The sequence below is a fragment of the Phyllostomus discolor genome, chromosome 5 (genome assembly GCF_004126475.2).
Source record: "Phyllostomus discolor isolate MPI-MPIP mPhyDis1 chromosome 5, mPhyDis1.pri.v3, whole genome shotgun sequence".
In the NCBI taxonomy this organism is placed as follows: domain Eukaryota; kingdom Metazoa; phylum Chordata; class Mammalia; order Chiroptera; family Phyllostomidae; genus Phyllostomus; species Phyllostomus discolor.
Window position 1 is genome coordinate 56,755,363 of NC_040907.2, and position 13,683 is coordinate 56,769,045.

General features: G+C 40.0%; 1 protein-coding gene across 1 annotated transcript in view; it reads left to right on the forward strand.

The window, feature by feature from the left end:
• Positions 1-13,683, forward strand: part of ST6GALNAC3 (ST6 N-acetylgalactosaminide alpha-2,6-sialyltransferase 3) — a 494,049-nt gene that overhangs the window by 203,195 nt on the left and 277,171 nt on the right. The window contains exon 2 of the mRNA XM_028513558.2: positions 5,104-5,298. Within this exon, the coding sequence (XP_028369359.1) occupies positions 5,104-5,298 (195 nt within the window). The remainder of the gene's footprint in view (positions 1-5,103; positions 5,299-13,683) is intronic.

A 13,683-nucleotide genomic window follows, 5' to 3' on the forward strand; every position in this document is an offset into this window, starting at 1 on the left:
TCTTTCCCACCTCCCTGTCCATTGTCCACTCCACTTCCAGAGTGAGCTTTCCAAAACCAAGCCTGATCCTGTCTATCTCATGTCTAAGCCATTCTTGGGTTCTACACTGTAAGTTCAGACTCTTATGGCATGATGTACAAGACTTTGCATAATCAGATCCCTTCTTGCCTCTCTAGCTTCGCTTTGTCTGCCTTCTTCAAAGTCTGCTCTAAAAATCTATTTCTTTTGCCTTAGCACATTTTCTTCATCAGCCTCTTGGATTCTGAAATGCTGCTTTTTCTCCCTCGTTAACCTTGTTAGGCATTAACTTCTCTCTTCCTGATGACCTCAATAATTCTGTCATCAGCCATGGTGTCTAAGGCTGCCCTTGACAAGCTCCTGTGTGAACTCCACCAATCTTGGACAATCCATCTTTTCATTACCTCCCTCTTCTTATCCTCCCAACAAATGAGTAAGTTTTCCCATAGTTCAGTAGAGTTCAATAAGCAGCATCCAAAGAATTTGTTGATTCAATAGCTGAAACAAAACAAAGACTTCATGTATATACTCAGAGCTTTACTAATTTATCCTGTACTGCAAGTATAGTAAAGATCCTTTACTGCAGTAAGAGATTTTACTGCATTCAGGGAGAGCCAGACTTGGAGCCTGACCAAGGACACAAAGTAGAACTGCATTGATTACACAACTTTTTTACATGGGGGAAGAATTTCTATTTGATAATATCACAAAAAGGCAATAGGTAAGGGCTCATCAATATGTGAAATGATTGAGCACCAATATAAATAATACAAATGATAGCATATGGACAAAAGTATACATTTTTTCCTGGGAAGAAACTACTTCAGTCATTCAGTAATATTATTTAAATAGAAAAATACACCTCTGTACTGTTGTGTGTATTTTTGAAGAAGAAACAAAATGAAATCTAGCAACTGACCAAATTAATAGTTAAAGACTGTGGCTAAAGACTAACTCTGTGGTAGAAAAAATAAAAACATACAAATGTAAATATAGCTTCCAGATTTGCTAGCTATTTCTTCCAAATCTGCAACTGTTTTCTCTCTAAATCATGAATTCTCTGTGGGTTTTATTTTGAAATAGGTATTTCTACTATAAGTCTGATAAATGATATTTCAACTCTAAAGAGCAAGAAACTGAAATGCCACATTTTTGATGCATATTTTTGCAGCACAGAGGGGACTAAATTCTAAATGTCTCAGCTTTAAAAGCCCCTTCAGACTTACCCAAAATGAAGAACCAAGAATGAGAAAGCTTTCCCTAGAGCAATTCATCAGATCTGTTTTGGCACAGTGACATTCTTCCAGAGCTTGTGTGGATAAGTTTCACTGAATAGTTCAAGGGTTTGCAGCTGCTTGGAATATTTGAGAAAAAGATGTCTCTAAGTTCTTTGATGCATTTACATGGGCTGGCCAGTCCTCACCAACTGGCTAATGTCCACTGGGGCGTTGATAATTAGTAGTTACAGCATAATGATGACATCTGGTTTTTGTGTGCTCGCTGTGTGTCTGGAACTATGCTCCGCACATCCTACGTATTGTGTCATTGCATGTTCATGCTTTTGATGTTAAGGGAACGACTTACTAAGTCTATGTCAGTTTTGTTTTTTGTTTTTTTTTTGCAGTATGCAAGTTTGTCAAGCTGGGTCTTCTATATTATAAATTTGACAAGTCCCTACTGTTATTTTCACTTACCTAATTTTTGGTTGTTGAATCTAGGAGATGCTGTGATTACTTCAGTAAAGGCATCAGCGATCACTTCCATAAACAAATTGTTAGACATCGAACACATGTATAAACAGGTAGAATCTTCTAATTTGCTTCTAATAGTCTGTCATGTTGGTTTTCTTTCTCTTTATCTGCACCTCACCGAGTCTATACAGCGTACAAATTTAATGAGCACGTGTGACTGAATACATTCATGTAAATCATGCATATCAGTATTTCATTACTTCCCTACCACCACACACACACATTCTTCCTGTATTCTGGTATGTGTAGACTTCAAAAAGCCTCATCTGCGGTTTCTGTTTTACTTGCTGAAGCTCAAGGTCACGATCTGGCAAAAGTGACTACCACAAAACACATATTCATGTTATGTCCTGTTGTCCATGCCCCCTGGAGCACAGAGTGTGCTTGAAATTATACTGTTTCGAGTGAAGTTTCAGGGCGGTTTTACAGCAGCATTATGAGGATGCTTTCATGTTAAATAAGAGTTTGGGAACGTGAAGAAAAGTAGAGTCAGGTCCAGACAGCACAGTAGGAACTGGACTAGAAGCCTGAGCTATGAAAGGGATGCCTCTGCCCATTTCAGGTCAAGCACAGAGGAGTCAGTGTCTGGCTTCCACTCTCCATTTGCTTGCCTCACACTCTCTGTGCTTGTTACTTGATTTCCTTCCATAGAGCATGAGAGGCAGACATGTGTTACTTGGAAGCAGGCTTTTACAACTATGATTTCATCCCATATTGAAGTTTCTCTCAAAATGGTTGATTTGTTTTCTTTCATGTATGTGTTAGGTATGTGTTGCTAGGCACAATCAGATAACCCACAAAGGCTATCCACACCTTTGTCCCCAAACCCTCAGCCATGCAATGCAGTGTGACAGCCAAGAGAACCCGAGAGCCTTGCTGGGCTCTGGAGTAGATAAAGGCACAAATCCCATCTGGGTCTCCTTCAAAGCAAGCTGCTGTTTTGCAACAAGCTACCAGATGGTGATAAAAAACATTCTTACCTGTTTACTCAATGGGTGACTGGCCTCTTTGCTTTCATTTAGCCATCTGTTCTGGTCTGTGTCCCTTTAAACTTGTAAGATCCATCACCTCATTTAAACTGTTACCTTGACATATTGCAATGTTGTGGACAGAATGATTCCACAGAGGAGCAAATTAAAATGTTTTTTCATGATTAGAAGCTTCAATGAGGTAAGGCTGTAGTAGTTAGTGGTAAGATGAGGGGTTTTGAGGAGGGAGAACTCAAGGGACTTTCAGGTGATTGAAAAATTAGGCTGTTAGTGGGCTGGGGACATTGCAAATCACTAGGGCTGAGCAAGAGCAAAGAATTCTTTTGGGTGTCTGGTTTCTTGGGGCTTATTCTTCTGCCCAGAGACACTGTGACCATGGGCCCAGTGAGGATATAGGGGCTAGCTTTGGGTTTCTTTTCTCCTTTTGGGATATTTTGTGAAGAGAAAAAAAAATCTGATTATACCAGGAAGTGGTGAGTTGAAAAATAGCAATTACCTCAAAAATATTTAGTTATTCTCAGAAAGCTATTTGGCATCACTTAAGTTGGAAGAAGAATCAGAAGCCAAGCCCAACTTTTAGGGGAACATTTCATTGCATCTCTACCCTGCACTTGAAGGCAGAGTTGTTCCTGATGTCTACCTTCAGCTCCAAACTTGACCTCCCACCCGACTCCTTGACAACTCCATCAGATGACGGACCAGTCCTTGAAAACTAAGACTTTGAAAGCCAAGGGCTTTATCTTCCTATTCTCTTATACCATTTCTTTCTCTGACCACCCTGGTTTTCCCTGATGTGACCAGTATTATTTCAGTTACTGAGGCTCAAAATATCAGTCATCTCTGAATTTTCTGTCTGCCAATTCTATCCAATCAGTAGCTGAGTTCTCTGCCTTTCACCTCAGTGGAGTTTCTCATGCTTTTTCCACCTTTTTATTTCCCCTGCCACTGCTCTAGTTTTCCATCCCTCATTACCTCTATCCTAGCCGGCTGGAATAACCTAAGTAGTTGCTGCCTACCTTTAGTTTCTCCCTGCTCAAAGCATCTTAAATGCCAATGTTTGATTATAATTTATAACAGTCACCTTTGAAAAAGTAATCAAAAGCCTCCTTTAGTTTACCATCATCTAACAAACTCAATAGACTTCTCAGCTTGGTGTCTGAGGCAGTCCATCAAGTTATCATCTGTATATCTAGCCTTTTCTTTTTCTCTGTGCACAGTAAGACTCAGTGCTGTGTGTTTAGGAATAGCCCCATGTTTTCTTGCCTCTTTGCTCTGATTCTTCTAGCTAAAAGCTCCTCTCACACATCTTTACTGATTAAAATGCATGCATTTTATCAAGCCCAGTCTCCACAACATCTCTGCTTTCTCCCACCCCAATCGGATACAGTTGCTCCTGCTCTTACTCCATAGCAACTCATTTAAGGGTTTGTTCTTATGCTGCTTGGCATGCATTTCTCTCCTACCCTTATTGTTAGCTTTTTTTTTTTAATCCTTACCCAAGGATATGTTCATTGATTCAGAGAAAGAGAGAGAGAGAGAAACATCAATGTGAGAAAGAAACATTGATTAGCTGCCTCTGGCATACAACCTGACCAAGGATTGAACCCACAGCCCAGCATGTGCCCGAGTGGAGATCAAACACACCACATTTTGGTGTACAGGATGAATCTCCAACCAACTGAACCACCCATCCAGGGATGTTTGCTTTTTAAATTTTACTTGTGCATATCCTATAGCACAGGTGAAAGTTTCCTGCATGTAGAAGGTGCTAGATAAACACATAGGGTAATAATTGATAATGAGACTGTCTATATGAATGCAAAAAATGTGTCAAGGACCTGGGACACAGAGATCAGTATGACATAGCATATCTCAGCTCTCTAGGAACTCACAACTACATGGAAGAAATGAGACATAAATAATCATACAATGAAAGATATACAATAGAAGTGCCTTCAAGGTATGGGAGTGGTGGGACTTCTCACCTCTAACAGGACAGATGTGTTGGGGTTGAAGAGATGGTGGCTGAGGGGGAACTGAGCAGTTAGCAAGGGCTTCCAATACTTGGGAATGTCAGTAAGTGTTGTCAAGGAAGATAGGTAAGAAAGGGTAGGGATGGAATGGAAAGATAATCTAAAAAAAGATGTTCTGCTTGCTCTCAGAGCCTCAGCACACTAACACAACCTAGTCACCAAATAATTATTTTCTGTTTCCAAATAAAACTATCCTAAATGACAGCATCCTTTGATACCTTTGAAATAGAAAGGGAGAGGAATAAAGGAACCTTTGCAACTGCTTTTGGTTGAAAGTCATTCATTCTTCTCTTTTTTTTAAATGTCTTACAGAGAAAGTCTGTGGTTGCAGTGAGCTTTGTAGCAGCATTTCTCTTCCTGCTGATTGTGCGCCTTGTAAATGAACTGAATTTCCCATTGCTACTGAACTGCTTTGGACAACCTGGTACAAAATGGATACCTTTCTCCTACACCTTCAGGCGGCCCCTTCGAACTCACTATGGATACATAAATGTGAGGACGCAAGAGGTAAGACCTCAGAGGGTTACCTAGGATTTAAGAGTATCCATGGTAACTGCTTTTCTTCAGGAACAAGATGACCTTCAGTCACTGAAGTTACTCTCTCTGCCCCACCGAGCTTCTCTGGGTTCCTGACATTTTCTGTCTTCTCATTCTTAGACACTTACTGACATGTGTTCAAGTCTGCTGCCCTTCCTACATCAAATCTGATTCACTGGCTTCATGTGGAGTTGAGCAAGCAATTATCTGTTTTCCTAGTGCTTTGTTGCATAGCATACATAGCTTTCCATTTATTAACTCTGATCAGCAGTCACCAGCTAGAGAACTGGCTGGTTTTATTTCCTGGAGGTCAGCTGGTTGGGGACAGCTCTTTGTAGAATTGCAGAAAATCATTTATACTTTTTTAAAACGCTATAATTCTTAGACCTGGAGCTAGAAAAGGCCAAGCTGATTTTAAAACTCTTTAGTGGCTGCAGAGATAATAGTATTTAAAGAGTTTCCAAATTTAAAGGTGTTAAAATAATTTTAATCCTATAATCACAGAACCTCTAAATCTTCGTAGCCAGTTGATGGTACAGAAGACAGTGGAGGCAGATCGACAACTGGAAAGCGCACACTGTGCCAACACTTTTGCAAGCCAGGGTTTGTATCACAGAGAGAAGGAAAAAATAATGGACCTCACAAAAGGTGTGGAAGGTATAGAAGCGGTTAATAAAAGTGTTCGCACTGTTCGTCATGCAGTGGGATGAATGCGAGGTTAATATTCATAGAGGCAAAGTCTGAGCCTGTTTGAAATTGTTGGTAACATGGGTACAAGTCCTTAGTGTGTTAGGACTTCTGCTTGTCCTAATCAGATCCAAAACCCACATCACTGAGAGGGTTTTGGATCCGATCCCACTGAAGGGTAATTTTGTAAAGTACTAGAGAGGAGAGTTACACACAGAGTGCTACTCCTGTTCCGAAAGTTATGGTTAGCATCGGGAGGGGTGTTAAAAGCTGGCTGGGGTCTTCCCCTTTTGCAGGCAATATTATACTCAAGTCTTTGCATCTGATTCATTTGATCCTTGGAAAATGATTTCTGTAACTGCAGGATTTACAGACTTTTTATTAGACCTTTATAGTTAAAAAGAAAAAGGCTCTATTAATAACACATAAATTCTTAGGAGCTTTACTTGATGTTTGTCCTTTAATTGGCTTTAAATTATTTTTTAAAGGGCCCATTACTTGAACTTGTTGCTTGTCCTAATAAATTGATTACTTGTATAAAAATTATCACAGAGGATAGTTTGTCTCACCCTCGTGTTTCGTTACTTTTATTTCTGGCTGTCATTTAATATTCTGTAACTCTTCTGGGTCCTGTTAATCACTTCACAAGTGCCTGTCACAGGCAGAAAATGAAACATGTGACTGAAGTGTTTCACAAATTACTCTCATGAGGCAAATCCCACCCAAAATCAAGGACCCCCTCATTTGTTTAAATATTAATGAGTTGGATTTTGGAGTGTTGATGGAAAAACTGACCTGGGGAAGCTGTCATTAAAGAGTCATGTTAACCAAGCCACCTTTCCTATTCTTTTGATGTAGTTTTTAATACAATGACTTTACTACAGGATATCGATCATTATTTTGATCCTGCAGAGTCTCTTTCTCGGGAGGAAGCATGAGTACTGGAAGGAGTTTTTTTAGGGTTTAAAGGCACACAGGCAGGCATGGTTTGAATGAAAATAGGGATAACGGTCTCAAATAGCAAAGTTATCATGAGGATCAAACAGAACAAAGCGCATGAGGTGCCCAGTTTCAAACCAATGCTCAATGAATGTGTTTCTTTTACCTCTCCTACGCTGATCAGTTATGACTTGAAGTGCTCAGTGTGAATTACACCAAAATACAAAAGTCCAAAATAACAGACTTTGTGTTTAAATTTTAAAGGCCCTGGGTTTAGGGCCTTTGAACTTACAAAGGAGCTCACAATCTCATCAAAAATCAAGCTTTTGCAACTTAAAACCACAATGAGAAGAGAGAAGAAAGCACAAGGAAGTGTCATTGCACACCAAATACCAGATTGGCAAAAAATTAAGAATCTGATAATAGCAAGTGTTGGTGAGAATGTGAAACAACAGGAACTCTTAAATACTGGTAGGTGGAGTATAATAAACTGGAACAAGTGTTTTGGAAAAACAGCTTCCCCTTGTTGTATAACTTTGAAGACCTGTATCCCATGCCCAGCATTTGCAGTCACTAACACATTCACTCAGACAAACTCAGCAGCACAGGCATTGGCAGGCTCAGACAACAGGTATGGCAGCATGGTTCATGGTCACCGGGACCTAGAGGCAACCCACATGTCCATCAGTAGGAGAGTGGGTTAAAGTCGTGCTACATGTACTGGAATACCACACAGTGGTAGAAATGAAGAAACTGTCACCAGATGTGACAACATGTGTAAATTGTGCATGACCATAATTTTGAGGGAAAGATGCAAAAATAAAAGAATACACACAGTGTGATTCCATTTATAGATCATAGGAAGAGGCAAAACTAAATAATGTTGCTTAGGGTCATATATAGGAAGGAATAAAACTAAAAAGAAATAAAAAGTAAGGAAACTATTATCATATAAGTAACAAGAGAGGTTACTCTGAGAAATTACTCTGAGAAAATATTTGGTTTGTGAGCAGTGTGGGTTCCTGGGATATCAGCAAATAGCCTATGTCTTTATCCAGTTGGAAGTTACATGAGTGTTCACATTCTAAATATTTTTAAGTATACATTTGTGTCATTTTCTGCATGTCTATTTTATAATAAAAAATTTAAAATATATTCTGAGCCCAGTAGGATATTTATTGACCAGGAATCACCCAAAGCATTTCATCTGATTTAATAGCAAGAAATAACTAAAAAGAAGCAGTGAGGCATTAAGCTCGTGAAAACAAACTAGCAATATTTGAAATATGCAATTTCATTTTATGCGATGACTAGCAGATATACAGGCACCTTATTCTAGTGTATGCATGATAGTGAGACCCCATATTGTAACATGAGTGAAGGTGATGAGCAGAAAATTTTGCATGGGCATTGATAAACAACACCTAAGTAAACTGGCTTTCCCTCCAGTTCTCAGCTAAATTGACAGGATAGTAGAATTTGCAGGGTGGCTCTCTACATCTCTCCTCATTGATTTTATTTTTCCTTCTCACAATCTCAACCCCTGCCATTGGTGTTCACCAAATAATAGCTTCAGGTGCCATCCTTCCCAGAGATAGCTGCATTAAATAAGATTTAGGAGGAAAATGTTTTCATAGAGCCAAAGTAATACAGCTAATATGATAGGTGGTAGATTTTATATTCTGGGGCAAATAGCTTCAATAGTGACCTTCAAACCTTGCTCCAAAGGTGGCCATAGACTCCGATGTCCCCGTTCACCCTATTCGTGTCTGGAGAAGGGTCAGTAGCCTTATCTGAGCTGAGGCAAGTGAACATCAAGCTGATCCATTTATTTTAAGGTCTTGGTTTTTGAGGTTTTCTCAGAAGGTTTTCAGAAGAAAACACAAGCTTGCTAGACATGGGCAGACTTGCAAGAAATTTCTTAAACATGTAGACATGGCTGCAATGATTTCCAGATCTAGAGTATCTGCAAACACAATCATTGATGATAGTTTTACCGGCTGATGCTCCAATGTCTGGACCAGATATTGCTGTCACTAGACAAAGACTTTATGAGTAGAAACTCTTATAAGAAAAAAAATATCTCTCCACTACTGTCAACGATAAGATGGGGGTGGAGATGGGGGTGGCTGAATTAGGTTGAAGATTTAGTAGATGCAGTAGAGAGCTGGGTTGCTTGGGAGCAGAATCTGATTCTCTGATTATCTTTCCAAAAAAAAAAATGAGATGAGGTCTGGCCCTTTGGCATGGCCCAAGGGGAAGCACAGGTGACCTCGTGGATCTGTGACAGCCTGCCCTGAAGGCCTCACCTAGAGGAAGTTACACCCAGTTCAGGCTCAGCTGCATTTGATCAACTCACCCAGTTTCTGAATGACCTGTTCCCAAGGGAAGTAAAAGAAGTAAAAATATAGGGAGCACAGAAAAGATAAACACGTGAACTTGTTTGCATTTCACATTCCTCCTGATCCACAGCCATGAAAAGGAATATGTTGTGAAAACTATGAGGACTGTTCTAGAAGAATTGGAATGAAAAAATTAAAAAACTGCTCCTTCTCTACAACAACAACTTAAATACAAAGCGGTTGGTGATTGGCTCCCAGGCCTTGGCCTGTCTCTTTCCCTGTAACCAGTGCGGGTGAAGGTTCTTATGTTTAGGGGAGGGGAAGTCTTGAGAATCAGAGAAGCTAAATGAGTGCCAGCTAACTGGGTGATTGCTGAAATCCTGAATTTTCCTGGCCACAGAACCCAGAATTCCTCATTCCATACTGTATTTGAGCTGATAACAACCATGAGGTAATGTCAGTACAGAGTTTGGACCAGGAGTGATTTTGATTTTGTGACAAGGTTTATACTTTCCTTTGCTCCCTACCTCTGTTAACTTCCTGAACCCCAAGCTGCCCAGACTTGCCCTGCCAAGTCATTACTGTATTAACAGTGCAACCTTCCATTGAAACGGGACTAAACTGGGGGGACCCCACCTATAACATTAAGGCAGAGTTACTGCATTATTGACTGATCTTAGACAGAGTAAAAAGCATGACCCATATGTGGCTGGAAAAAAAAGCCTATGCTTAACAATATCCTGTGAACTCTACTTTCTCCTTAACATGATTTTAATGGTCCATTTTAAAATAATTAATTGTAGTGGAAAGGGGAAATGTAAACTACTAAAGTACGGCAGGACTTCGTTCAAGGCAGCTATTGTTTCTCCCTGCTGTGACTATGGCAGCTTTTGAGGGAAAGGGAAGAAATTAACTTCAGGTAGATTTTGTCTGCAGTTTCCATATCATGGAATTGTCACGCTGCTGTCTCTGTTGTTGGGTGACCTGCTGTGAAGACATTGCTCAGAAAAAGTGACCCGCAACCTATTTGCATTAACCACCAGATAAGCTCTGACACTCGCCAGAGTGCCACATGCAGATCTTCCTGGTAATCAGTGGGGATGACAGATGTCTCCCTCAGATCTGATAAGAAAACCTTAACGTACCAGGCATGTGGAGGTTTTCTGGTATTTGGAGAAGAGTGACCTTTCAGATGGTCTTTAAGTGTGCTAAGTGAAGAAGCACACGATTTCTAAAACACAGCAATCAAATTGTAGGGCTGTGTATGGATTTGCTTAATAATTTAATAAGGCTAAAGCAACACCACTTTAAAAAATGAGAACGTTTGAAAGTAGATGAAATAAGAGTACTTAGGACCAGTTGCTGTGACAGACAGGCCACATAGGCCTAATGAGAGATGCGCATAACATATTGCTGTTGCAATAGAATTTCCCAAATTGTGGTTATAGCCACAATTAAGGAACAGAGCTGACATGCCTGGCAACAAAAGCACACAATCCACACATCCAAATAAATGTCCATGTATAATTAAAGCTGACATGAATGGGTTTTTTATACTTGGGAATATAGGCTTTGGATTTTACATAAGTATATTGAAAACAATTATATGTAAATATGTTTCAAAAGTTTAAAATTCATCAATTTAATTGTTAATTGAAAGCTGAATATTCACATTTGTATAATCATAAAGCAAAAGAAATTTCAACTGTTAAATTGTTATAGAAAAAGAAACAACTAAATTAACATATAATAAAGATTACTTACTTGGCATGTGCATATTGGATTAATCAATTTCAAGATAATTTATCTTTTTCCCAAGTATGAGGGCATATATTTGCTGAGTGGAGAAGAGATTGTGTTTCTCAGTCTGGCTGTGAAATAGCAACTTCCAAACAATGGCCGCCTCTCGAGGCAGCCTACGCTCTAGTGCCAAAGGAGAGGGGCGGATGTCGCGGCAGGTTGAAACAATTTCAGAAAGTATTTGTGGGAGAGGTGAGACATGTGTAGGAGAAGGAGCTGGGTGAGATAGAAAGAAGAGAAAAAATAGAGTTGGACATGTAGGAAAGGCTTAATTCTCCTTTGTTCCCTTCTAGGTTCTTTGGTCCAATAATTAAATTGACATAAGAGAGATTACCAAGAGAAAAACAAATTTGATTACATGTAGGACCCCTACAAAAACATGAGACCCAAAAGGCAACCATGTTATTGAGACTTCTCTACTATCCTGAGCCAAGGGAAGGAGTAGGAGTCTGGGGCTTCAAAGGAGGGGAAGCAATCCACAGGAAATTTGTACATTTGGTATAATGTACAAATGTTTCCTCTGCCATGAAGACAGGTTTATCAGATGAAGAAGTTTTATCTTTAGTAATAGCTCTCTTCCTGGTACAGGACCTCTATCTAATGTAAATTTCCCATACAAAAAGGTAACTTGTATTATGTTTTCAAAGTTTCTCCTATGTCTGCAGCTCAAAAGAATCCTTGTGCCAAAGAGGCACATCTTGCAGTGGCATGAGTGAAAGCAAAAGTTCAGAATACAAAGGTCTGTCCAGAAGTATCCATCCACACACTATGAAAAAGAGAGACATTTATTGAAGAGGATGCAAGAAACATTGTATATAGGTTAATGACACCACAGTCCCCTTCAAAGTAGGCACCTTGGCATTTCACACAGTTCCCGCAATCACCATCAGCTCCTCTGTCATATTTGCCTTAATCTCACTGGTGGTCTGAAATCTCTTCCCTTTCAAAGGTGATTTTAGTTTTGGGAAAAGCCAGAAGTCCCAGAGTGCCTAATCTGGGTTGTAGCGCAGCTGAGTCACATGGGTGATTTGATGTTTCGCCAAAAAACTGCACAAGATGTGATGCATGAGCAGGTACATTGTCATGATGAAGCTGCCAATCACCAGTTGCTAGAACTTGTGGACATTTTCATCACATTGCATCTCTCAACTGATGGAGAACATTGAGGTAGTTCTCCTTATTCATTGTTTGGCCTGGAGGGATGTACTTGCGATGGACAACACCTTCCCTATCAAAAAACAGTTAGCGTGGTCTTGATCTTGCTGCAACTGTGCCACGCCTTCTTCATCATGGGGAACCAGGTGACTTCCATTGGAGTGACAGGGCCTCCATTTCCAGATCATAGCTGTAGACCCATGATCCATCGCCAGTTATGACCTTCTTGAGGAAATCTGCTTCATTGGTAGCGGTTTGAATCAAGTCATTAGCAACTATAGCACAATGTTCCTTCTCCTCTGGTAGTAGAAGCCTCAGAAAAATTTCACCATGACATGTTTCATGCCAAGATCCTGTGTCAAAGTCCCAGATGCAGTACTTTTGGGAATCCACAGATTAGCATCTAGTTCTCTCACTGTCAGTCACTGATCTTTGTTGACTGCAGCCCGTACACATTCAACATTCTCAGGTGTTCTGCTTGTCGCAGGCCTTCCAGAATGTGGATCACTTTCAACAAATTCTTGACCATCTTTGAAGCATTTGTGCCACACTTTTATTTGTGCTGCCCTCATTACATCATCCCCAAAGCCTTTCTATTCATCCAAATTGTTTCTGTGGAGGAATGTTCAAGCTTAATGCAAAATTTGATGCAGATTTTGTTGCTCTACCTGCTCAGTCATTTTTTAATGCAATGGCCACACAGTACACGTGTTCACTCAATGGCTTCTCCACCCCCACAGACTAGTGCAGTAAAGTTGTGTTGTTCACACATGTGCATCACAGTCCACTCTCCTTGGCTTCTAGGTTACATTGATGTTGCACAAACGATTCTCATTATGTTAACAATGGCTTGACTTTTTACAGAAAGACCTCGTATACACTGTCCCTCTTCCTTCTATTCTTAGCACTCCTAGCAGGCCAAGGGTACTACACCAAAGTCACAGTAAACTCCTGTCTGTGCTGGTGGTCATCACTGGCTGGCACTCCATCGATTAATTTCTTACCCTTCTCTAGTTCCATTACCCTTCATTCTAATCTCTGGGCTCCTGATTTTGTTTGGTTGGTTAGGCAGTCTTAGAGAACTTTTACCTTGGTGCTGCTGACCTGAAAACTACATAGGAGGCCAGGCCACTTATAATGCTTCCCTCTGTGTACCCCAACATGGAAGTGGAACCCCATACCCAAAGCACCCTGAGACACTGCCACATGTCTGCATGATTCTATGTCTTTCCAGGGAAGGAAATCAGACACATTTAGGGGCAATACAGAAGCTAATCTGACTGAAATGCAATTTACCCTGGGTTATAGATGATAGAATAAAATTGCTGGAAAGGGAAAAGCCACAAATATTTGCAAAACAGTAATACATATAATATATATCCATATCCATTAACCAATATATACAAATAAACACAATACATCCATGCAATAT